This window comes from Tamandua tetradactyla, chromosome 4 (genome assembly GCF_023851605.1).
Source record: "Tamandua tetradactyla isolate mTamTet1 chromosome 4, mTamTet1.pri, whole genome shotgun sequence".
NCBI classification, from domain to species: domain Eukaryota; kingdom Metazoa; phylum Chordata; class Mammalia; order Pilosa; family Myrmecophagidae; genus Tamandua; species Tamandua tetradactyla.
In genome coordinates, this window is record NC_135330.1 from 13,184,381 (window position 1) to 13,210,667 (window position 26,287).

At 41.5% G+C, this 26,287-nt stretch overlaps 1 protein-coding gene across 6 annotated transcripts in view; it reads left to right on the forward strand.

Moving 5' to 3' along the window:
• The first annotated feature begins 4,772 nt into the window (after positions 1–4,772).
• The window catches only part of LOC143680038 (sodium/potassium-transporting ATPase subunit alpha-4), a 64,908-nt gene continuing 43,393 nt past the window's right edge, over positions 4,773–26,287 (forward strand). The window contains exons 1-12 of one of the 6 annotated variants that reach the window (XM_077156615.1): positions 4,773–5,551; positions 6,345–6,404; positions 7,189–7,392; positions 7,935–8,048; positions 9,708–9,842; positions 10,125–10,242; positions 13,752–14,020; positions 15,463–15,673; positions 15,903–16,012; positions 16,212–16,346; positions 19,941–20,130; positions 20,276–20,448. In XM_077156615.1, coding sequence (XP_077012730.1) covers positions 5,402–5,551; positions 6,345–6,404; positions 7,189–7,392; positions 7,935–8,048; positions 9,708–9,842; positions 10,125–10,242; positions 13,752–14,020; positions 15,463–15,673; positions 15,903–16,012; positions 16,212–16,346; positions 19,941–20,130; positions 20,276–20,448 — 1,869 coding nt within the window. In that variant the 5' untranslated portion in view covers positions 4,773–5,401. Of the gene's footprint in view, positions 5,552–6,344; positions 6,405–7,188; positions 7,393–7,934; positions 8,049–9,707; positions 9,843–10,124; positions 10,243–13,751; positions 14,021–15,462; positions 15,674–15,902; positions 16,013–16,211; positions 16,364–16,442; positions 16,600–19,940; positions 20,131–20,275; positions 20,449–26,287 lie in introns of those variants that run through there. The other 5 variants (XM_077156616.1, XM_077156618.1, XM_077156617.1 and 2 more) reach the window with 5 other exon arrangements.

The following is a 26,287-nucleotide window of genomic DNA, read 5'->3' on the forward strand; positions in this document are numbered from 1 at the left end:
CTCTGCAGCTAAAACAATGTCTGGTGCATGTTAGGTAATTAATAAATATTTGTTGGAAGAGTCCTCATAATAATCGAGTAAGATGGAGACTGTTGTTCTCTCCAATTTATAGATGACAAAACTCAGGCTTATAGTGGTAAAATTACATGTTCAGAGTTTCAGCTGTAATAATCATTAGAATCAAGATTCAAACAATAGGTCACTCTGGCCCCGGAGCGAGACCTCTTAACCCCTGCACCACACTTGTCTGCAACTGTAGGGACAGAAACCCACGGGCGTTGAGGAAACCCCATTGGCCCTGTGATTCAGTGAACTGGGGAGGCTGCAAAGAGAGCCAGGAATTTGTGCACAATGGACATTTGAGCAGTAGGGGCTTAAGAAAAAAGGATAGGAGGAGATTTAAAAATCTGCTAGATGATCTCACAAAACGGTGAGAGAATCTTACTATAGCACTAACCACTAGAAATTAAGGCCGAACTCTAACCCATGTAGGAATACTCTCCGTGGCATTTCCTTTTCAGCTACAGAGTAGGAAATGTGATAACCTATCAGGGAAAGATGCATAAATAAATGTAATACTAAGAATGATGCAAAAGAAATAGGGAAAAAATGACTAGCTCAACATCAAAGACTGAATTCAAAATTAGTTCTTTAAAAATGTCCTTGACTCCAACGAATTCAGTGGAGAAAATTTTCCCAATTCTTCAAAGAACATTCTTATATTACTTAAACTATACTAGAACACAGAAAAGAATTGTGTGCTGCCCAGGAGATTTAAATGCAGTTTTGATAAATTTTAATAATAAAAAATGCAATAACTTGACTGTCACCAAATAGTGGAATGCAGTAAAAGTATTTTTCTCAATGTCCATGTTTATCTCTTTTTTATTGACAAAACAAAACAACAGACAAGCACGAACATTCCTAACGTATGAACATTCCATACTTGATGTACAATCAGTGGCTCACAATATCATCACATTGCTGTACATTCATCACCATGATCATTTCTTAGAACATTTGCATCAGTCCAGAAAAAGAAATGAAAAGTAAACAGAAAAAACTCATACATTCCATACCCCTTACCCCTCCCTCTCACTGACCACTAGTATTTCCCTCCACCCAATACACTTTCGCCTTTGTTCCCCTTATTTTTCCCTCTACCCCTTACCACTCCCTTTCATTGATCACTAGCATTTCAATCTACTAAATTTATTTTAACATTTGTTCCCCCATTATTTATTTATTTTTTATTCATATTTTTTACTCATCTGTCCATACCATAGATAAAAGGAGCATCAGACACAAGGTTGTCACAATCACACGGTCACATTGTGAAAGCTACATCATTATACAGTCATCTTCAAGAAACATGGCTGCTGGAACACAGCTCTACAGTTTCAGGCACTGCCCTCCAGCCTCTCTAACACACATTACATTAAAAAGGGGTTATCTATATAATGAGTAAGAATAACCTCCAAGATAACCTCTCGACTCTGTTTGAAATCTCTCAGCCACTGACACTTCATTTTGCCTCGTTTCTCTCTTCCCCCTTTTGGCCAAGAAGGTTTTCTCAATCCTTTGATGCTGAGTCCCAGCTTATTCTAGGATTTCTGTCCCACGTTGCCAGGGAAGTTTACACCCCTAGGAGTCATGTCCCATGTAAAGATGGGGAGGGCAGTGAGTTCATTTGCTGTGTTGGCTGAGGGAGAGACAGAGAGACCATATCTGAGCAACAAAAGAGGTTCTCTGGGGGTGACTCTTAGACCTAATTTTAAGTAGTCTTAGCCTGTCCTCTGCAGGGATAAGTGTCATGGGAATAAACCCCAATATTGAGGGCTCAGCCTATCGATTTGGCTGTCCCCACTGCTTGAGAGAGTATCAGGAATTTTCCAAATGGGGAAGTGAATTTTCCCCCTTTTTCACCATTTCCCCAAAGGGACTTGGCAAATATTTCTTTATTCACTTTTTCAAACCACTCTGGGATTTATCGGGGCATCACATAGTAAGAGTATTTAACAAGGAAAACTAACAACTATCATTAACTAGAAAAATGATTAGTCATTTCAAAGATGTTGAGGAGATAATCAGTAACCTTCAAATTTTAGTTCTGCTTAAAATGTTGGAGGAAAAAGCATACAGAAAAACATAATCATGTTCAGAAAACAGAGAAGGGAAGTGGTGAATCTAGAAAATTAATAATAAAAGCAGCTAGAGCAAATACAATAGCAGCAACATTTGAAATCCTGGGGAGGGGGTTGTATTCAAAAGATCTAAGGAGATAAACTAGAAGAAATCAAAATTTGCTTTTGGGGGGGTTTAGAATATGATTAAATAACTTAAAAAATTCAAGGAAGTCAGCCAACAAAAGGCAACAGAGATAAAAATATCTTAGAGGCACTGAATTCAAAGTAGCAAATTATTATAGATAATAATTTTAAAAAATTAAATGTATCTCTAAATATTAATTAGTGAGATAGAAAGTACAGTACAAAAAGTTTCTGTTTACAATAGAAACAAAACAGATTACATGTAAGCTTTAGTATGTGAGATATATAATCTTTATTTAAAGAAAATATAAAGGTATCATGAGGGAAATAAAGAGAAAACATGAATACATGGAGAGCTAAACTTGATTCCTGTTTGGGGAGACAGAATATAGTAAAGATAAAATAAGTTACTACAAAGACTTGATCCAATATCAACTAAAATCCTCATTATATAGGACAGTGGTGGCTCAGCAGGGTTCAGAGTTCTTGCCTGCCATGTCGGAGACCCGGATGGCAGGAACAAACAAACGCAAAAAAGAAAAAGAAGATGCAGGAGGCTCTTCTAGTTTGCTAGCTGCTGTAATGCAATATACCAGAAATGGAATGGCTTTTTTAAAGGGGGAATTTAATAAGTTGCAAGTTAACAGTTCTAAGGCTACAAAAATGTCCCAATTAAAGCAAACCAATAGAAATGTCCAATCTAAGGCACCCAGGGAGAGATACCTTGATTCAAGAAGGCCAGTGAAGTTCAGGGTCAACAATGGACTATAGTTAATAGCACAATTATAAAAATGTTCTTTAATGAATTGTCACAGATACATCACACTAATGCAAGGTGCTAATAATAAGGTAGTATATGAGAACTCTATACTTCATGCATAATTTTTCTATAAACCTACAATCTCTGTAATAAAAAAGAAAACAAAACCATAGGATTGTAGCCACAGTGAAGCCTAGTGTAACTATGAACTATGATTAATAGTATTATAATGATATGGTTTCATCAATTGCAACAAAGGTGCCACACTAATGTGGAGTGTGTGTGCAGGATAGTGAGAGGGTATATATGGGAACTCTGTGTTTATGCATGATTTTTCTGTAAACTACAACTTGTTTAATAAAAACTTAAAAATAAAAGGAAAATATCCCATAAATCCATGATTAGTCGGAATGACTGAATAAACTATGTCAATATGGAATGTGGAATGCTGAGCAGCCACTTAAAAAATGAGCTTTACATATATGGCATGTTGAATAATGAATGGAGAGTGTTGGATGATTCTATAAAAATAAAAATGTATCTCCTATATGATATCTATTTGTATAAACAGAAAAAAAAGACTGCAAGGAAATGCAGCATACTGCTATTAACAGTAGCTTCAACTACGGGGAGGCTAAAGCTGGAAGGAGGGGAAGTGGGACATTCAGTTTTTGTTTTACTTTAAAATTTTAAACTTTTTAAAATTTACTTTTAATAGAGAAGAAAAATCCAATCTACTAAAGAAATATACTACCATTTATCCCATCTGGGAAGGGCAAATTTCCATTTCCTAATATTGAAAGAGGATTGCATCAGTGCCAAAACAGATACTTGCAGATACATTCATGTTTTTGAAACACATGCATAACCAAAATGCAATTAAATAAATATCAAAACAACAAAATGGGAAATGTATGTGACAAGCATCACTGAAAATGTATAAATGATTAATAGAACTATCCAGCTGCTTCAGATTCTTTTTTGGAGGAGTGGGAGTATAAATTACACACAAAACATATAAAATCAATACAGTAAAACCACTTACCAAGATGCCAGGGAAGGTGAAAGAAAGAGATATATGTATCCTTTAGAAATGAGGAAATACAGTGTTATCACATGGAAAAGCATATTTTTATTCTCATGAGAAGACCTACATATTAAGAAAACTTTCAAATAGCTTTATTCACAAATAAAATATACTAATTGAAGCTATTTAGTGAATGCATACTATGTCTGTGATCATGGTGCTAAGTGCTTTACAGAGAACCTCTCACTGTAATCCTCACTCTCACCACGTTACAAGGTAAATGGTCTCCCTTTACAGATAAAGAGTCCCAGAGAGGTTAGGTAACTTGTCCAAAGCCACACAGCTGGTAAGCAGAGGAGCCAGGATTCAAGTCCAGGATGAATTCCAAACAGGATGATCTGAACTATTCTTCTATATGAGCTCCTGATATTAATAAAACAAGGCTCAATGCTGGTGAAGAAGTGTGCTTCACTGAAAACATCCTCAAATATAAAGTACCTACTTTATTTTTTGAGTCATCTATTTTGGGGGCCTCTAAAGCTTGGATGTCTGTCTGACTACGGATTTGGTTCTAGTTTTTCCCTCAGACTGAAACTCTCTCTTCAATAGACCCTGCTCCAGGCATCCTCAAAGCCACAGGCTGAGATTCTGGATTCTCTGTTGGAATCGCCAGGATGCCACCATGCCTTTGTGATGACAGACCTGGGCCGTTGCCGTGGCACCCATCAGACCTGGGGCTGGGAGGCCTCCAGGATGACCTGAAGCCCACTCTGGCCTCCTCACTCCCACCCCACTTCCCATCCACTGAGCATCTGTGGCATCTTCATCACTTAGGCACAACATTAGCCTCCACGCTTGCTTCCAGACCCTCCACCTTCATTTCCTCCACTCCATCTCTTCACCCTTCCGCCTTCATTTGAACTCTCCCATCACCCCACGCACCTCCCATCTCGTGGCTCCCTCATTTCTAACGGTTCCTCCTCCCACTTTTTACTGATTTGTCACTTCACTCCCCTCACTCTTTCTCTCACTTGTCTCTCACCTCTGGCCTTTTCACTCCTCTCTCCCTCAGGCTCTCCTTTTTTGCTCCCCTTTCCCTTTCACATCTTTAACACCCGACTCCTCCATTCCCTTCCTCTCTGCCCCCTCTTTCTCCACCATTTTATTCTTCTCATCATCCCCATTTCCTTCACCCCCTTCTCCCTTGCTCCACCATTCCCCCCCTTTCTCCTGCCGCCCACCTTTCACCCCCTCACCTCTTCCTTCCTCCTTTCCCACACCCCCCTCACGGCCTTTGCTTTCCTCCCGCCTGTTGAGCTGGGTCATCTATACCCAGGGGTAGCTATGGGGCAGGGGGTTGGGAAGCAAAGCACTGTGACTCTTCCTGGGAATGAGCAGAATCCAAACCTAAGTCCTAGTGAGGGTATGAAAACAAAGATGAAGAAGAAAAAAAAGAAGGAAGATATGGAGGTGCTGAAGAAGGAAGTCATCATGGTGAGAACACCCAACACGGGTGCTGACAATTGCACTTTGGAAACGCTGCTCACCTTAATAGCTTTACTATTTTTTTCAATTTTAGATAATTTCATTGTTCCCAAGAGAAAGATAACCAATAAACACACCCTCACCAAGCGGGAAAGCTAAACCTCCCCTTAACTCTGGTCCCTCCCCCCATTATTTACCTCTGCTATTTCTGTGGTAGTGCTGATATTTTCTTGTTAAATATAGCCCATAACATACAATAGCCGTTTTTCCCTGTACCCTGGACTTAAACACTCTTTGTACAAGATTCATACCTTTACAGTAGTGCGTGCAAAAACTTATTTGTATTTGTAGTGTTAATCGGTGGGACATATGGGTCTATACAACTTTCAATCATGTTCACCTTCGATATGGTAGTATTACTTGTAGACCCACTAGGAACTGCCTTCACTTTTGTCTATTCCCTTATACTTAAGTTCAACATCATTAGCAGACTGTTCACCCATCTCCAGTTTCCGTGTTTCTCTAGGTCCCCGATATTCTGTATGATAAGCCTCTGATTTTACCTTTACCATGGTCATAAAAGCGGAGTCACATAGTATCTGTCCTTTTGTGTCCGTCTTATTTCACTCAGCATTATATCCTCAAGGCTCATATATCTTGTTATTGGTTCAAGATGGATATTTTACCCTCAGAATTAATCAACAGGCCAGAGCCATCTCTCCTTCCAGTACGTTTCTCCTCCTCCCCCTGAAAATAACCTGAGGTCATTTCATCTCCCTCAACGACTTTACTGTCTTTTCAGGATGATCACACACTAACGTTGGAAAATCTGAGCACCAAATATTCAGTGGACCTGACAAACGTGAGTGAAGGAACCCCTAAGGGAGCCAGAGGATTTCCGACTCTGACTCTGAGGCTACCAGAGCAAAAGTGGAGCCAGAAATCAAGTCTCCTAACTTTCCCCTCTTAAGAGAACAAGAGTGAAAAAAGGCAAATACCAATTTGGCATTATTATAAAAATTGTTCGACGTTGTGGATCCCCTGAAAGGGTCTTGAGAGCCCAGGGATTCCCAGACCGTACTTTGAAAACCACTGATACAGTGGCAAAAACCACTATTACTACTATTTGGTTCTATTGCCACTTCCATTTACAGGAAACAGCACACAAGTTTGGGCACAAGTCTAGAGTAAGACTGTGCCCTCATTTCTTTAGCAAGAATTTTTCCCACTATTCCATGAAAGAGAGAGCCAAAGTGTGACTGTCCATAATGCTATCCACATTAGGTATTATTTTCATCATTATTTTGTCCTTGCACATTGTATTATAAATATATTACACACATTAGATTACTACCTAAAAAAAATAAAGAACACTAGAGTTTGAGCCCCTTAAAGGTAGGGACCATTCTTGGTAGCCTCAGCAACTACCACAATACCGAGATAGGTGCACAAAAATGTTTATGCATCAATTCATAAAGGAAAGATGCTCCAGTGAAGAGCTTCCAGACTGAACTTGAGAGAACTTCTCTGGCTCTAGTTCCATCCTAGGGCTATAAAGAGCAGATCTCAGATTTGATCCCAGGTTCTCCTCCATTGTCGTTTCTTTCTTATTGTTCTCTATCCGTCTCTCTTATTTCTCCACACAGGGCCTTTCCCACCAACAGGCACAGGAAATACTTGCTCGAGATGGACCTAACACACTTACCCCACCCCCCACCACTCCAGAATGGGTCAAATTCTGTAAACAACTGTTCGGTGGTTTTTCCATCCTACTATGGATTGGTGCCATTCTCTGCTTCATGGCTTACGGCATCCAGATATATTTCAATCAGGAGCCTGCCAGAGATAATGTGAGTTTTTTCGATTAATACCGCCCAGCCCTATATCTCAATCCTTGATACTCTTCTGTTTAGCACCTTCACACTCCTGAAGTTCTCTGGCCCAAATCCGTAATCTTCCTAGAATTTTCTAAAGGGAGCTTCTCATCCTCCTTAACCCTAGCATTTTATCTACAAAGCTGCTGGTTCAGCTCCCTGAGATGCATTTCCTCCTGAAACTTGCACCCCTTTCATTATCTTCCTGATTGATCATCAAAGTATTATGTTGTCCCTTTCTCTCTTGCCCTGAATTTAACTCTTTATCTCCTCCCTCTCCACCTCTCCCTTCCCTTCTCTATCCGCCCCCCACTCCCCCATGGATCAATAGCGCCCTTGGAGAGGAAGATACAGTTTTGATCAGGGATTTTGCTGCCACCTAATTATAGCTCAGGGCTCCTTCACTAGGGAGCCAAATGTGCCAGCCCTGCACATGCTTTTATCCTTGCAGCTGATTTTCTGAGGATGAAGAGGCAGAGAAGGACGTGCTGACAAACCCTTTCTCTCCCCACCCCTAGCTGTACCTGGGCATCGTACTGTCTGTCGTGGTCATCATCACTGGCTGCTTTTCCTATTATCAGGAGGCCAAAAGCTCCAGGATCATGGACTCTTTCAAGAGCATGGTGCCGGAGGTAGGGCTGGTGCCATAGGTATACTATGATGCGTGAGCTAACGGAGGTTGACGATAAGGGTAAATTACTCTCTCAAAGGCCTCAAAAGTGCTTAGAAGGCCTATAAAACCCAGAGAAGGACCGAAAATTACCTACAAAATTATTTGTAGGGGATGTGGATAGCTATGGTAGGGGGCCAAACATCAACTTAGGGTTCTGTAAGGATGTGGGCTCAATTAAAGAAAATATGATTTCTCATTCAGAACCTTCCTACAACGCATACCCTGAATCTAATCATGAGCAAACACCATACAAACCCAAATGAGAATATTCTATTCAAAAAATAAAAAGGGCTGGGGAGGGGGCTGGATTCCTCAAAATGTCAATGACATAAAAGTTAAAGAACAGTTGTGAAAGTATTCCAGATTAAAGGAGGCTGAAGAGGCATGACAACTAAATTCAACACTTACCCCTAGACCGAATCCTGTGCTGGAAGAGAAAAAAAAAAAATAATGCTCTAAAGGGTATTATTGGGTCAATTGGTAAAACTCAAATATAGACAGTAGGTTAGATAGAAGTTTTCTATCAGTGTGAAGTTTACCGAAGTTGATAACTGTGGTTATATAAGAAAGTATCATTTAGTTCTTGGGAAATGCACACTAAAGAATTTAGGGTAAAAGACCACGATGTATATAACTTACCCTCAAATGATTCAGAGAAAAGAATATACAAAACAAAACAAAATAAAAAAAATTTTTTAATAAAAATTTTAAAAGTATACACACATACACACGGAGAGAAAGTTAACGATAAAGCAAATTGGATAAAATGTTAATAGGTGAAACTGGGTAAAGGCTATATAAGTGTTCATGATACTATTTTTATTCTTGCAGCTTTTCTGCAAGTTTGAAATTATTTAAAAAAAAAAGTTAAAAAAAAAAAAAAAACAGGACCTGGAAATAACATGACAGTAGATGGGGGCATGGGGCTGGAAACTTGGAAAGAGACAGGCTCTAAAATTTTTCAACTGCATGACCAGGTTATAGCTGATATTTTAGCCTAGCATTTTTGTCTCCCTTTGGTGTCTGCATAACCTAATTCCTTCCTTGAGTAAGAGCTTGGGAGCAAAGTGTTTTGGCTGAATGAACTGTATCAAAAATTGCCTTTTGCTGCCTAAACAGCACCCAAATTTAGCGGCTTAAAAAATCTGATCTGTTGTTCTAGTCTGAGCTGGCCTCAGCTGGGGTTGGATGAGTTCTCACTGGGACAGCTTGGGCCTTTCTCTCTCCCTCCGGGAGGTTAATTCAGACTTGTCTGGGTGGCGGCAGAAGGATTCCCAGCAACAAGAGGGCAATTGCCCACGTGCAAGCATCTTTCAGGCCTCTGCTGTGTGACATTTGCTACTATCCATGGGCCAAAGCAAGCCATGAGGCCAAACCCAGATTCAAGGGATAGAGAGATAGACTGAACCTCTTAATGGGACAAATATCAAAGTCACATTGCAAAGAGCCCTACAAACAGCAGTGGTAGGAATTTACAGTCTACAGAAGAGAACTTGAGGGATGATGTGGTGGGTGACACCGTAAGAAAGGAGGGAGAAAAGGAACAGGAAGTTCTAGGCCAGAAGCAGGATGGGGGAGCAGAAAGCTTTGGAAATGACCCTCTACTGTCTTTCCATAGCAAGCCCTGGTAATTCGAGGTGGAGAGAAGATGCAGATCAAAGTCCAAGAGGTGGTTGTGGGAGACCTGGTAGAAGTGAAGGGTGGAGACCGAATCCCAGCTGACCTTCGGCTTATCTCTGCACAGGGATGTAAGGTGAGGGGGTGTGGATAGCTACGGGAGGGGCCAAGCATCAGCTTAGGGTTCTGTAGGGATGTGGGCTCAATTAAAGAAAATATGATTTCTCATTCAGAACCTTCCGAGCTAATGAGTGTAAAATTCGAGGTTATAGAGAATAAGGTCTCTGGTATATAGATTTAAGTTTTGCTTTGTACAGCAATGATGACATTGGTTTCAGATAAAGATGTGTCATCTTTATAAATGAATCTGCCTTTTCCCCCGTGCTCACCTTACCACCCATCCTGTCTCCCATCCCAGGTAGACAACTCATCCTTGACTGGAGAGTCAGAGCCCCAGACCCGCACCCCCGAGTTCACCCATGAGAACCCTCTGGAGACCCGAAACATCTGCTTCTTCTCCACCAACTGTGTGGAAGGTGAATATCACGTTTTGAGTAGCCTAGATCCAAAAGCAGAGATTGAGACATAAAGATTTCAAGAACTATCTTCTAAGGAAAATGGGGAGTAGCCAAGCACTTAGGAAAAGCATAAAACCATTAAGCTTTAAGACCAAATACACACTAAGGGAGATTGCAACTAGAAAATTAAAAAATACTTATTAAAACTAAAGAAGCAGATTTGATTGGACAAAAAAAATGTGAATGCGCAAGCTTTCTTCAAAAACACTAGATTTCTATTTTTAAATTCTAACAGGCATTCTATGTTCTCAATTACTCTATCTTCCAAAAGCTGCATGACCTTTGGTGAAATGACATCTCAAAGACACCATTTCCACATGTGCACAATGATGGTGTGTATTAAAAGATATGTGTATATATATAATGCTTAGCACAAGACCTAGCAAGGTCTGTAAGTGCCCTATAATATTTAGCTATTATTATTTCTAGCTAGTGAATGGACTCTACTCTGTTAGTTGAAAATGGCAGAAAGGGAGGAGAGTTATTCAACATTTGCTAGCTTATTCTTCTCCTAAATTAAGCCCTAACTTCTGCTTATTCTCCTTTTCAAGAGAGGATATTGGCACTGGAATTTGAGGTACCAGAGGGGTCACTCAGGCTTTGGCTTTGCTTCTAGAATCCCATACATCCTTGAACTAGAAGGTAGTTCTAGCTAAAGTGGTAACAAGGACTCGTCATTATGTCAAACTCTCCTTAATCCTTTCTCTTAAAGGAGACTTGCCAGGCTTCCTAGAATACACTTAAAAACCTTATTCATGCTTAAGAATAAATATTTTGCTGTGGTATAATTAATGCCACTGAATCGTATACTCGAAAGTGGCTAAAATGGAACTTTATATTGCATATATGTTACCATAATACATTTTTTAAAAAATAAATATTTCAGGCATCTAAGATATATTCTTTATTTTTTATTGAATGCCTAATATATGTCAATATATTATATGACATATATGATAATATGTGATATGTGTCAATATCACAGATATTATCTCTGGTCCTCACAACACCAAAAAACAGATATTATGCTTATTTTACATAGGAAGAGACTATTATGATTAGCGGCATCATTTGGATATGATTAAGCATTGTATTCAAGATCCTAACAGAAAAGTGGAGGATCAGGGATTCTTGTTTCTAAAACCCACACTCTTTTCAAAGACCCCAGTCTGGACTAAAAGATTGCTAATGACCTTTCCAGTAATACAATAAGTTAATTTGAAAATACCTTAAAGGAAAAGCATAAAACCATTAAGCTTTAAGACCAAATACACACTAAGGGAGATTGCAACTAGAAAATTAAAAAATATATATTAAAACTAAAGAAGCAGATTTGATTGAACAAAAAAAAATGTGAATGCGCAACTTTCTTCAAAGACACTAGATTTCTATTTTTAAATTCTAAGAAGAAATTTGCTCAGATTTTTCCTTCCAAAGTAGGTTTTTTATCAGCTACGTATATGTTTCAGCTAAGGGAACATGGGAGGAATTGGCAGGGCCATTCCCTCTTGAAAACAAGGGCCTGCTGGGCTGGGGGAGGGCTTAGCAGGAGACTAGGAGGCTGAGGAGTTAAAGTAGGTTGAAGGGAATCAGGAATGCTATATTGAGTAATTTCTGTGCAAATATCACATTAGTGGCGTATCTTTAACCTTTACCTTAGACCCTGTCTCCCAGCTCTCATCACTGTGGAATTTAACAGGACTGCTAGTAAGAACATTTCCCCTGGGGCTTAAGCTACTTCTCTGGTGATATACAGAAGGTATAGGAAAGCACCAGTCTGGCCTGGAACAAGGAATGCTTGGCCCTCTCAGCTTTCCCAAGGTTGATGTTCACCCACCAAGTCTCTAGATACATTGAGATTAGTTTTTAAATCTTGTCTCTCCAAGCATGGGGAAACCATAGCAGAAAAGTAAGAGTGAAGGATTAGATGAAACTTTGGCACAATATAAGCATAGCACCTACCAGTTATATTAGCATCTTCCTTTCTTGCCTGAAGAACACCTCTGGCAACCAGTCTCAGGCTCATTTGTAGAATGCCTCATACTGTGAAACTTTCCAGAACTCTTCCTCCATATAAATGTTGACTTCACCATCTGCTTTATGACTGTGACCCTGCTCTCAGGCTCAGAGCTGATGGTGACCTTAGAAATGAGGCTCACCAGCTGCTCTGTGAGAAGATGTTTGTAGGGCTGATAGATTAGTGCTATTCCTACTAAGTCACCTCTGTGATTTTTTTTTTATCAGTTCTTCTGGAGACTCTAAATTCATAAATGAAAAGAAAAAAGGAACTAGTGTTCAAGTCCCTTTGGTGTGTCCAGCACTGTTTTGATTTCTTTTAAAAACATTCATTTTCTCCTCACAGCTTTGTAGTTGCTTTTATCCCATTTTAAATATGAGGAAGCCAAATTCCAGACAGTTTAAGTAACTCGCCCCAGGGCAAACAAGTAGTAAATTGGAAAGTTCAACTTCCTGCTTTGAGCCTTTCTAATTCTAACATACTACCATAATATGTTGTTTTTCCTAGTGATTCTGATTGTAACATTAGTGGTAGGAACTGCAGTCATTATAGTAGAGCAGGAGGCATTATTTTGAGCAAAGAAATTTGTTGGGCTCCTTAGTTCAAGCCATGTAGCTGAATGACCTGAATTTCTGTTAGAGCTAGACATGATGTCCAATATCCTCTCCTGACCCTGGGGGCTATGCTGGTGGAAAGAAAAGGAGGACTTTGATAAGCACGGAAGCCCAGCTGTTATGGCCTGTGCTACCCACCAGAGGTCAGACTGACTCTAGCTAGAGCAATAGGGGTATGGGTTAGGGTAGGGTTTCTCAACCTTGGCACTATTGACATTTTGGGCCAGAGAAGTAATTCTTTGTTGAGGGGGTAGGGGACGGTCCTGTGTGTTGGGGGTTGTTTGGCAACATCCCTGACCAGCACCCACTTAATGCCACAAGTAAACCCCTACGACTCCAGTTTGACAACCAAAAATGTCTCCAGACATTGCCAAATGTCCCCTAGGGAGCAAGCCACCCCCAGTTGAAAACCACCAGGCTACAGGATAAGGAAATGTTGGAACATAGGACTCTACCAGAAGGGAGTCCGGGATGCCACTATTCTTGGAAGTCTAGAAACTGTTCAGCAGCTGAGCACGAAACAAGAGAAATATGTAGAAAATAGAAGATATTTAGATGCGGTATGATAAAGACCTTGACAGTGAAGGTATTTGAGTATCTCTGAAGAACTCAGAAAGCTAGTCAGAAGTTTTTCAGACGAGGAGAACTTTATCTGTATAAACCAAATATGGGTCAACCTGAAGGGAAATAGAATAGAATTACTTCTCAGAGGGCCTTGAGTTTCCACCTTGGTTTTGACCATTGACAGCTTTCTTTCCATAGGAACCAAACCCAGCAGTCTTTCCCGTTCAGACTTGAAATATGTTGGGTGATGTTCTTTCCGCCCTTGTCCACAGGAACAGCCCGGGGCATTGTGATTGCTACAGGAGACAACACAGTGATGGGTCGCATTGCCTCACTGGCATCGGGCCTGTCGGTTGGCCTGACCCCCATCGCTGTCGAGATAGAACACTTCATTCATCTAATCACGATGGTCGCCATCTTCCTGGGTGTCACTTTCTTTACACTCTCAATCATCTTAGGCTATCACTGGCTGGAGGCTGTCATTTTTCTCATTGGCATCATTGTGGCCAATGTGCCTGAGGGACTGCTGGCCACTGTCACCGTGAGTAGACAAGGTGGAGGTGGCCTCGGGGCAGACAGAACACCCCAGGGAAATGAACTTAATAGTATTTCTTCTGTCATTGAAGCTCCCAAGTGAAGAGTATTCTGACATGTGTACAGTTTGCCAAAAAAATTTAGTTCCCCCAATTACATTGAGTCTCTCATCCATGCTTTCTGGTGCCTCCTTTTTCTTCTCAATGAGAATGGAAGCAAGTTGTGATGGAGAAAGCATTGGATTATGAATCCCAAGAGCTGAGTTCTAGCCTTAGGTGCAATGGCTGGTGAACTTGGCCAAATCATCAAACATGTCCAAGTGTTGATTTACTCATCAGTATATAGAGGAATGTTAACTGAGAATTACAGAAACTTATTATTGCAAAGGACTTCCAAGACCATATAAAAATCTGTTGTAGGAGATTTTTATTTCTATCATGGGTAAGCCCACCACTTTTTGTCTCTGTCTCCTTCATTGGTGGGCTGCTTTTGTTAAATTTCATTGTGTTGAGTGGAAATATGATTCTCTTTTTGACTTTAGTTTTCCCATTTAAAGAAACAAAAAATTAGTCAATTCTCGCTCTTCCATAGACTAGCACTTCCCTCATACTCTCCAGGAGGGAGGTGAAAATAATCTCATTTCTCTAGCCAGTTTTCATGTGACATGGTCTTCAGACCCCTTGTCTTGATGATCATGCATTTGGATTATGTTCCAGTTTATCAATATCCCTCTTAAGATAAAAATGGGCATGATACTCAGGGGGTGGTTTCACTAGCATATAAACATTACATGTTATGTCAATACAATGTAATCCCATGATTAGAATTCTGTACTTATGTAACCATAGGCTAAGTATCTATTAGTTTTTAAAATAGCCTTGCCACACACCTGACTTACATTGAATTTATAACCAACAAAAATCTTTGGGTTTTAGATGATTTTTCAGGTCCATTCCAGTGATACAATATTACTTCCCAATTTTATCACTCTCCTCTCCATTCTTTTTTAAAAAATCAATTGGTATGATGCCTCCCCCACCCACCACCTTCACACATAACATCTCATATCACCATAAAAGTGTAGCTACCTACGTACCTGGAAAGATTAGACTTAAGCAATATGGCCTGCACTTGAATGGAAAGGAGGCTGCTGAATAAAAAAGATGAAAGACTTATGGGGAAAAGGAATATGTCAGGGGGGATAAAGAGGATGAGTCTCTACGATGTCCTCTTCTTTTTGAAACACTTCCATGAAGCACAACCCAAAGTCCCCTTCCTAATTTCGTTTATAGGCACACATGGAATTTCTAAAGGCTAGGAAGAAACGAAAGGGAAATAAGAACCAAAAAAGTGAAATAGTGATAAAAATGATCCATTCTCCAGAAATAAAAGTGGTGCGAATGGTCCACCTTTTCTCTCCACTGATTCTCTCTCTTCCTGTGGCCTCAGGTGTGCCTGACGCTGACTGCCAAGCGCATGGCACGGAAGAACTGCCTGGTGAAGAACCTGGAGGCAGTGGAGACGCTGGGCTCCACCTCCACCATCTGCTCCGACAAGACGGGCACCCTCACCCAGAACCGCATGACCGTCGCCCACATGTGGTTCGACAAGACCACACACGAAGCCGACACCACGGAGGACCAGTCTGGTGACTACGGGGGTGGGTGGGCCACGAGTGGAAGGATTAGGGGGAAAAATGAGCTGAAAGGGAGTGGTGAGTCCAGACCAAGAGAAGACAGACGGGAAGTGGAGTAGAGGGAACGGGAGTGTGGAGGAAAGGAAAGGCTACCTCTAAGAAGTATTTGGATAGGAAACAGGATGCAAATAAGTCTCTGCTTTAAACCCTCCTATCTCCTGCTCAAAATTCATCTGTTTTATTTTCTTCCTAGGGAATACATTTGCCAAAAGCTCTCCTACCTGGTTTATGCTAGCCCGAATCGCTGGTCTCTGCAACCGGACTGACTTTAAGGCTGATCAGGAGGAACTTCCCATAGCTAAGGTGTTATGTCTAAGGGGAAAGGGTACCTCCATATCCAGGGTATAACCTGCCATCTTAAAAAAGAAAGAAATCTCTTTCCCGGTGTTCAGTGACTTCCAGCACACATCCCTTACCCAGTCTGCCCTCTCCTTGTCTCCATGGGTAAGCCTGATGCCCAGGTGCCATGCCTTTAGGACTTACACAAATCCCATCCTGGCAGCGGGAAACAACAGGCGATGCTTCTGAGTCAGCCCTCCTCAAGTTTATCGAGCAGTCTTACGGCTCTGTAAAGGAGATGAGAGAGAAAAGCCCCAAGGTGGCAGAGATTCCCTTTAATTCTACCAACAAGTACCAGGTACAGAACCAACAAAGGTAGGAGAATGGTGGGGGAGATGGGCTCATCACCTGGGGAAACACGAGCTTTGCTTGTGCCTTCAACTTCTTCTCTGAGCAATGGAACAGTGGAGGCAGTGGACAACCATCCTCCCAATCAAGAAGAAGACACACTTCAAGAGAAAGTGACAAACAGGTGAAGACAGGAGTAGATGATAAAGGAAGAGGCGTTCAGCCCTAAGCAGAGCTCTGGACCGGGGCCACTTGTGGAGAGAGTAAGTCATAAAATGCTCTCCAAAATGCCTGTGAGTAACAGAAGCTGGCTAGTGAAAGAGTCATGTTAAGGTCACTTGCAGCTGTTAGGAGGCTTCTGTGTCAGCTGTGAGGTTTGCACTGCTGAATAAGGTTGGATTTGCAAGACACTTCCCCAGAAGCTCCTTATTTCATTAATCATCAACCATTTCCTTTCACTTCAAGCCTGAAATTGTGGTCACTCCTTTCAAGTAACGAGGGGTTTCAATGTGTTTGTGAAGTGTTTCATTTCCCGGGAGCATTAGTCCATGATCTAGAGAGGAGTGGACAAGAGAAGGGGAGATGCTGAGTCAGGTGTGGTGGTGGCATAACAATAAAATCCACGGGAGGGACAGGAAAGACAGTTATTTCTCTCCCGGGTGAGAATCCTAGCAAACTCGGAAGGGGCTTAGGGCAGAAAGTAGGAATGGTGGCGTTAACATGACTTGAGCTCTGCCATGTAAGAGTAGAATTCTTCTGGGTAATCATGGTTTACTTAGGGGAAGTGGATTCTCCAATCCCATACATGATACATGCCAGACACTCAGGTATGGGCTACAGAGGTGAAACAAGATCCCCAGGTAAGTTAGTCTTGCTTTTCTGTTTTGAAAAACATGCAATGAGGTAACAAAATCTATCTGGACAATTTAAAAATTACCTATGCTTTCAAATTGAAAACAGAACAATGAGTTAAAGAAATAGATCTATACTTTCAACAAACGAGCTTTTAGTCCGTGTAATTAAATAGGTTTCCTAGGTCCAAATTGCAATCTTCTTCTCTTTTTTTTTTCCTTTTCTGATGTCCAGTAACCTTACTGACCAGATTGGAATTTTGTGCTTGGCAGGATCAATTCAGGACTTTGAAAAACAATGAGGCGCCTCTTCTTCCATGTGATTCGAAATAAGAGCAATACGAACCCATGACATAAGGGAAGGGACGCCCTTCAGAGTTCTGATGTGCCTCCTTTAGTGCCTTTTCTGAGATACGGGCGATCAAATTCAAGTGGCAAAATCATCCTTTGAGGTGGCACCAAGTGTGCTCAGCCGTTTGGCTGCCGGACCTTGGGTTCCTAGAGGCTCTGAGAAAAGCCCTCGGCCACCTCGCTCTGCTCTTGGACCACTGTCTTAATGAGGTTGCCCTCAGGGTATTTGGAGGCTCCCGCATTTGCAAGGGGCAGCTTAGCCTGCCTAGTCTCTCTGTGTGACTGAAATGAAAGGAAGAAGATTCTTGGTTCTGGCATTTCCAGATTTCTCTCCCTACCTTTTTTTAGCTGTCATTTTCTATCAAGATAGGATGCTCTGTGACCAAGTTACTAGCTATAGTAGGCTTTACTATCACCTCCTGGGCCCTTCACTCATTCGACAAATATTTATTAAGCCCTGAGAAAACTGAGCTTTCAAAATTTTTTTACAGCTTTTTGCTTACACAAGTTAAGGTTTCCCCCCTGAACTATTTAAGCATGTTTTGACCGTAACTGAGCTTTCCTTTATTTTTAAGTTTGTTTTAGAGCAGTTTTACCGACGGTTTTGCACACTGCTGTCCCACCTGGCTTACCCTTTGAGCAGTGCAATTCTGCGCCCCTCCCCACCTCACTGTCATTTCTTTTCAAGGCATCGATTTTGTTACTGGAAATGTTATAAGGAATTTTCCATCATTAGAGGAACCCTATAGATCTTTTTCATAGATCGTAGATCAAGGGGGAAATATAAAACCTAAACTGATTTTATTTCTCTCCCCTTATTATGTGTTGTCCCATCAGGTTCACTTAAAAAATCTGCCCCTCCCCCTCCCTACACCCCCTCCAACGGGCTCCATCTGGACCCTCTCAAGGGACTTTTCTGGCTTTTAGGAAACAGTGACCAAGGGACCAGAAAGACAAATCTATTTTTGAATAGTGCTTCACAGTTTTCCAAGTATTTTTTGCAAATATTCTCTCGTAAAAAAGAAATAAAGTGGTGGTATATGGGGACTGTGTATTTTATATATTTTAGGGCTAATATTTCTGGTAAACCTACAACTTCTCTAACAAAAAATTATTAATTTAAAAAAGATCAGAGATCTTTTATTATTAATTTAATTGATTAATAAAGATTAATTAATTAAACCATTAATTTAATTATTAATTTAAAAAGAACAGAGATTAGCGCCACAAATGAAAAAAAAAAGCAGTTAAGTAAGCAAGACAGAACCTCTTTCATTTTAGTAAAGGAACTAAGATTTTGAGAAGTTAAATAGATTGACCTGAGGTCATAAAGCTAAGAAAGTGGTCCTGCCCAGTCTTGGACTTCATGGGACAGCAGCAGTAGAAGCCTCTAACTCTGAGATGGTGTGTATCCCATGTTTCCTAGGTCAAATTCTAACACTCGTTTACAGCTTCATAGATCAGATATTGAAGTCTTCCATAGATCGGATGTTATTTATATTGGATATTCTGGATCACCTGCAAATACTGGATCCTAGATGGGGGAAGGGTGTAGGTCAGAATGGACATAGAGAAGAGGTTCTAGGAGAAATAGCTACCATCTGTTGGACATGGCTTTATATTAGGCCTTTTCCTGTTGGCAGTTTGTCTGAAAGTCAGCCTGCACCATGCTGAGCTCAATGATCGGTCCCTGGAATAGGGACCAAAGAATGGGGTATAGGAAATTATTATGAGCAAATAGTCACCACATTGCAATATGTTTGAGGTGGTTTAGTTCTCTGCACAGATCGTACTATGGCACATCTGCTTAGGAAAACCAAATTATCTGGATATCACCCCACAGTTGTGTAAGGCACCACGCCATACTGTGGGAGACGAGAGGAGATGGGTGTTCATTTGAATACTGTGAACCCTAAAGAGGGCTGTTGGAAACAGGAATGACTTTGTGGATGTGGTCTAACATGTAGCTCCTCTGGGAGTATATGGACCCCTTAAGCAAGAAGAACTCTCCCAGGGCAAAAGAATTATGATTGTGCCTCCAGGTAGAGAGGAACCAAACAGGTCTTTGGACTCTTAAGTTTGCTTGCTTTTCCTCTCTACTCTGCCGTCTTTCTTTGCTAGCCTCATTCTGCTGTCTAAGCAGAAAGTAAGCAGGGGAAAAGTGAGAGTGCCTGGATCTGCCCTCCGAGAGCTTCTGATAATCATAGGCTGAGGCATTTTGGAAAGGAAGAGAGGCTTGGAACAGCTTTGACTGGGGTTAGAGGGCCAGGTTGGGGCTGGGGAGGTAATGGGATTTTGAAACAGGTTACCTATCTCTTTTACCCTCAAAACTTTTCCCTTGTTTTTTTTTTTCCTTAACCCATGCCCTCTCCTGTTTTGGATGCTTCCTCTCCTCTCCCTAGATGTCCATCCACCTTCAGGAGGAAAGCACTCAGACCCATGTACTGATGATGAAAGGGGCTCCTGAGAAGATCTTGGACCTCTGCTCTACTTTCCTTCTGAATGGGCAGGAGTACTCAATGGATGATGAAATGAAGAATAACTTCCAAAATGCGTACTTGGAACTGGGAGGTCTGGGGGAACGTGTGTTAGGTGAGGGGCTATGGGAGAGGGCTTTGAAAGAATGACACAAAAACTATATTATTTGTGAGGTGGGAAATCTAGGAGGTTGGGGTGAGGGAAATAGAGAAATAGATTAGTTGAATGACAGCTAATCCTTTCTTTTCTCTCTTCCCAGGGTTCTGCTACTTGAATCTGCCCAGCAGCTACTCCAAGGGATACGTGTTTAATATAGATGAAATTAATTTTCCCATGAAGGACTTTTGTTTTGTGGGGCTCATATCCATGATCGACCCTCCCAGAGCTGCAGTGCCTGATGCTGTAAGCAAGTGTCGTAGTGCAGGGATTAAGGTAAAAACCCAAGTTCCACAAGTTGGAACCACTAATGGAAAGCCTTGCACAGAGTGTACTTAATAATGTTGGTTGGATTGAATTGATTTCCACTTACTTGAGCTTATGATGTTTCGTCTTAAGAAGTCTCCAAGTTAGGAGCCAGTTGACCATAAGATGCTCCAACGTACTGTTCCTCCACAGACTATGAACAACCAGCAAAAGCTGGCTGAGCCATCTTCCTCCAAACTCTGGGGGAAAAAATTAGAGTTACAGTAACTAAGTGAGGGCCAAATCAAGAAAACACAGATTTAAAAATGATAGATATTGGGCGGGCAATGGTGGCGCAGTGGCAGAGTTCTCGCCTGTGATACCAGAGACCTGGGTTCGATTCCCAGTGCCTACCTTTACGAAAAAAAAAAAAAAGGTAGGTGAAGCTCGTGCCACCTTTGCTAGCCCCTTTCCCTCCCCTTCTCAGGCATGGCATGGAGCCACCCTGCACTACCATGTGAGTTCCCAGCCATATTCCAAAGGGAGCAGAATAACCCCTATGTGCATACTGGGTAACCATATGCCAGTGCCCATTTATCAAGTAGAAGGATGAAAGACTGAACCAGAAAACCTGTCTCTGGCTGCCCTCCCCAGAACTTGTCCTGTAGGCAAAGCAGCTTTCAGACAGCTATAGCAGCTGAAGAAACAAGTCAAAGCATCCTGGAGCAAAAAACTACCTGCAGTAACATGCAATAGAGCACTCAGTAAGGGAAGAAAACCTATTTCATAGGTAGCAGAGTGAACATTTTAATTCCTATACATGGGAAAATTCCTAAGACCAAGAGCAACCACAAACCAAGGGCAAGAAATAGGCTCCAACAAGCCCAGATAAAACTGCGAGGACTCTGCATTTCACATTTGTCTCAGATGATAGGAGGGCTGAACTCTGAAGAGATCTCCAGCCAAAGCAGAGTCAGTTTTCAAGGCTATAGAAGGTGTTTTTTTGTGTTAGTTTGTTTTTGTGAATTCCTGGCTCTCAAGGAAATCTCTGTCATATCACTAACTGGATACAAATTTAAGGAACAGACAGCTCAGGGGCAAAATCCCAAAGTTAACATGTACAGTTTGAAACAAAATAGTATGAGACAAAAACACAGGGAAAGATGACCTGTGCAAAGGAACAAGATGGAAACCATTAGCAAAGAAGACCAGGCTTTGGACATACCAGAAGGAGACTAAAAAAAAATGATCTTCAATATGCTCAAATAAATAAAAAGAGAAAACATAGAAAAAAGAACTAAAGGATAATAGGAACACGGTGAATGAGTAATATGAGAATTTCAATAAGGAGATAGAAATTTTTTGGAATCAAACAGAATTACTGGAATTGAAGACCACAATAACTGAAGTGAAAAATTACCTCGGTTTCAGCAGCAGATGGGAGCTAGCAGAAGAAAGAATCAGTAAATTCAACCTGAGGAGCAGAAATAAAAAGGAATGAAAAAAAAGTGAACAGAGGGTGCATAGGCAGTTCAGTGGTAGAATGCTCACCTTCCATGTGGGAGGATTGGGTTCAATTTTTGAACCATGCATCAAGGGAAAAAAAATATGTATATATATATGTACTCTTTGGGAGTACCAGAAGGAGAAGAGAGAGAGAAAGGTGCAGAAGAAAAATTCAAAGGAATAGTGGCAGAAAACTTCCCAAATTTAATGAAAGACATAAATGTACACATTCAGGAATCCCAATGTGCTGGTTTGAAATGTTACGTACCCCAGAAAAGCCATGTTCTCTTAATCCTAATCCAATCTTGTGGAGTCAAGCCCACTGTTTGGATGGTGCCTTTTGATCAGATTATTTCCACAGAGATGTGGCCCCACCCATTCAAGGTGGGTTTTAATTAGTTTACTGGAGCCCTTAAAAGAGCCAACACAGAGAGCAGACACAGATGTTTGAAGATGCAGACAGAAATACCCTGAGTGCTAAGCAAGGACTTACAGAAATAGTCAGAACCTGGAGAGAGCCAAGGGAAGATAAGACATGAAATATAGAGTTTGACCCAGAGGAGCTAAGTGAGGGCCCACAGATGCTTGGAGAAAAAATCACTGGAATCAGGAGCTGAAAGCAATGAACTGGGAGCAAGGAACTCAGATGCCAGTCATGTGCCTTCCCAGCTGACAGAGATATCCTGGCTGCTGGCTGCTTTTTCTCCAAGAAGGTATCCTCTGTCGATGACTGTCATGGTCAGCTTCATGTGTCAACTTGGCCAAGTGGTGGTACCTGTTCATCTGGTTGGGCAAGTGCTGGCCTGTCTGTTGCAATGAGGACATTTCATAGAATTTAATCATGATCATGTCAGCTGCAGCCACAGCTGATTCCATTTGTAATCAGCTAAGGGGAGCATCTTCTGCAGTGAGTGATGCTTAATCGAATCACTGGAAGCCTTTTACAGGGGATTCAAAAGAGACAGGCTCTCTTCCTGCTTTGGCTGGCGAGCCTCTCCTGTGGAATTCGTCCAGAACCTCCATCGGAATCATCAGCTTCACAGCCTGACCTGCAGATTTTATACTCTGCATTCCCACGGTCACGTGAAACACTTTTATACATTTTATATTTACGAGTGTTTCCTGTTGATTCTGTTTCTCTAGAGAATCCTAACTAATACAACTTGGTACCAGGAGTGGTTCTTAAGAAACAGAACCTTAAAAATGGGTTTTTATGAATGGCTTTCTAAACTGACTGGACTAATAGGCAGTAAGGACTCTGATTCCCATAATCAGAATGACACTCCAAACCCATGAAATGAGTTGGTAAAAGAGATAGTCAAAATATCACCAATTGATTATCCTAATTCTTCGCTTGTATGAAGCCAGGCTCTGGATGATAATGTTTTTGACACCTTTACAGAGTTTTGCAGAAATAAGAGGTATAGAGATGTTGGCTGTGTTGTTGTTAGATACACTGGCTACATTAAAGAGTGAAAGGGATGGGTTTAAGGCTTCAAATGAGAAGCTTAATCGCCATCTGACAGATGTAGAAGTTTCTGTGAGTATCCTGAAGGAAAATCTTATTTTCTGTAGCCATAGACTTGAGATCTCTGAAAATCAGACTCAGAATCTTACTGTTAGAGTAGCAACTTTACAGCATAAACTGAAATCTCAGTGTTGCATGTTGTCTGCCATTAAAATGAGGGCATTGATTGGAAAGGAGTGGGACCCTGACAAATGGGATGGTGACGTATGGTTTGATAATGATGTCAGGGGTGAGGTTGAAACCCTAGGTCATGCTGAATCTTCTCTAGATAACCCTGTAATAGTCTGCTCTGAGGAGTTGGCCACCCAACCTCCTCCTGAAGGGATTAGCCCTAGAGTGATTAATCCTGTTTCACCAGATGAAACTGCAAACGAAGGCCCTGAAACAAATGGCTTGGAAGATATTTCTAATTCTTTTCATGACCCACCCCCACCACCCCTCATTTCTTCCAGACCTATAACTAGACTAAAGCCCCAACAGGCCCCTAAAGGTGAGGTACAAAGTATCACACATGAGGAGGTATGTTATACTCCAAAGAACTGTGTGAGTTTTCCAATTTATACAGACAGAAATCAGGGGAATATGTGTGGCAATGGATTTTAAGGGTGTGGGATAATGGTGGGAGGAATATAAGTCTGCATCAGGCTGAATTTATTGATATGGGCCCACTAAGCAGAGATTCTGCATTCAATGTTATAGTTTGAGGGGTTAGAAAAGGTATTAACAGTTTGTTTGGGTGGTTGGTTGAAACATGGATCAAAAGGTGGTCGACATTACCTGAGGATGAAATGCCAGAACTTCCCTGGTATAATGTAGATGAGGGGATCCAGAGGCTTAGAGAGATTGGAATGTTAGAGTGGATTTATCATGCAAAGCCTACTCTTACACCCCAGGAATGTCCTGAGGATGCACCTTTTACCAGAACAGTGAGAAATAAATTTGTGAGACTAGCGCCATCATCCCTGAAGAGCTCTGTAGTTGCACTTCTCTTTAGGTCAGATATGACTTTGGGAATTGCTGTCACTGAGCTGGAATCCTTAAACACAATGGGGATGACTGGATCCCAAGTTGGCAGGAGCCAGGTGGCAGCACTTAATCACAAAAGACAGGGTAGACGTGGCTATTATAATAGACAGCAAACTCAAAGCAGGAGTCAAAATTACATGACTAGCAGAGATTTGTGGCATTGGCTAGTAAATCGTGGGGTACCTAGAAATACAATAGAAGGGTAGTCTACTAAATTCTTGTTTGAGCTGTATAAACAAAAGAGTTCTAGGTCAATTGAACAGAAGTCTAACCTGAATTACAAAAAGACAGAGTCACGGCCCCTTAATCAATTTCCAGACTTAAGACAGTTTACAGACCCAGAGCCCCTTGAATGAAGGGGAGGCCAGGTCCCTTTGAGGGAGAACCCTGTTACACTGCCACGAATTCATACTGTTAATCTTCCTCCAAGCTCTCCCCAGGGAGACTGACGGCCTTTTACCAAGGTAACTGTGCATTCGGGAAAAGGAAATGGACAGATATTTCAGGGATTATTAGACACTGGTTCAGAAGTGACATTAATTCCAGGGGACCCAACACATCACTCTGGTCCACCAGTCAGAGTCGACGCTTATGGAGGCCAGGTGATCAATGGAGTTTTAGCTTAGGTCCATCTCACAGTGGGTCCAGTGGGTCCCTCCCCAGACTCATTCTGTAGTTATTTGTCCAGTTCCAGAATGTATAAGTGGAATAGACATACTGAGCAACTGGAAGAATCCCCAACATTGGCTCTCTAACTCATGCAGTGAGGGCTATTATGGTGGGAAAGGCCAAGTGGAAGCCACTAGAACTGCCCCTACCTATCAAAATAGTAAATCAGAAGCAATACCAGATTCCTGGAGGAATTGCAGAGATTACTGCCACTCTTAAGAACTTGAAGGATGCAGGGGTGGTGATTCCTACCACATCCCCATTTAAATCTCCTATTTGGCCTGTGCAGAAAACAGATGGCTCTTGGAGGATGATAGTGGATTATCGTAAACTCAACCAGGTGGTAACTCCAATTGCAGCTGCTGTTCTTGATGTGGTATCATTGCTTGAGCAAATCAATACATTGCCTGGTACCTGATATGCAGCTATTGATCTGGCAAATGCTTTTTTCTCAATAGCTGTTAGTAGGGACCACCAGAAACAGTTTGCTTTCAGCTGGCAAGGTCAGCAATATACTTTCACTGTCCTACCTCAGGGGTATATTGACTATCCAGCCCTATATCATAATCTTGTCTGCAGGGATCTTGATCATTTCTCCCTCTCACAAGATATCACACTGGTCCATTATATTTATGATATTCATGTTGATTGGACCCACTGAGCAAGAAGTAGCAACTACTCTAGACTTACTGGTAAGGCATTTGCATGTCAGAGGATGGGAGATAAATCCAACAAAAATACAGGGGCCTTTCACCTCGTGAAATTTCTAGGTGTCCAGTGGTCTGGGGCGTGTCAAGATAGCCCTTCTAAGGTGAAGGATAAGTTGCTGCATCTGGCCCCTCCTAAGACCAAAAAAGAGGCACAATGCCTAGTTGGTCTCTTTGGATTTTGGCGACAACATGTTCCTCACTTGGGTGTGTTACTCCAGCCCATTTATCGAGTGACCAGAAAAGTTGCTAATTTCAAGTGGGGACATGAACAAGAGAAGGCTCTGTGACAGGTCCAGGCTGCTGTACAAGCTGCTCTGCTACATGGGCCATATGATCCAGCAGATCCAATGGTGCTGGAAGTGTCAGTGGCAAATAGAGATGCTGTCTGGAGCCTTTGGCAGTCCCCTATAGGAGAATCACAATGCAGACC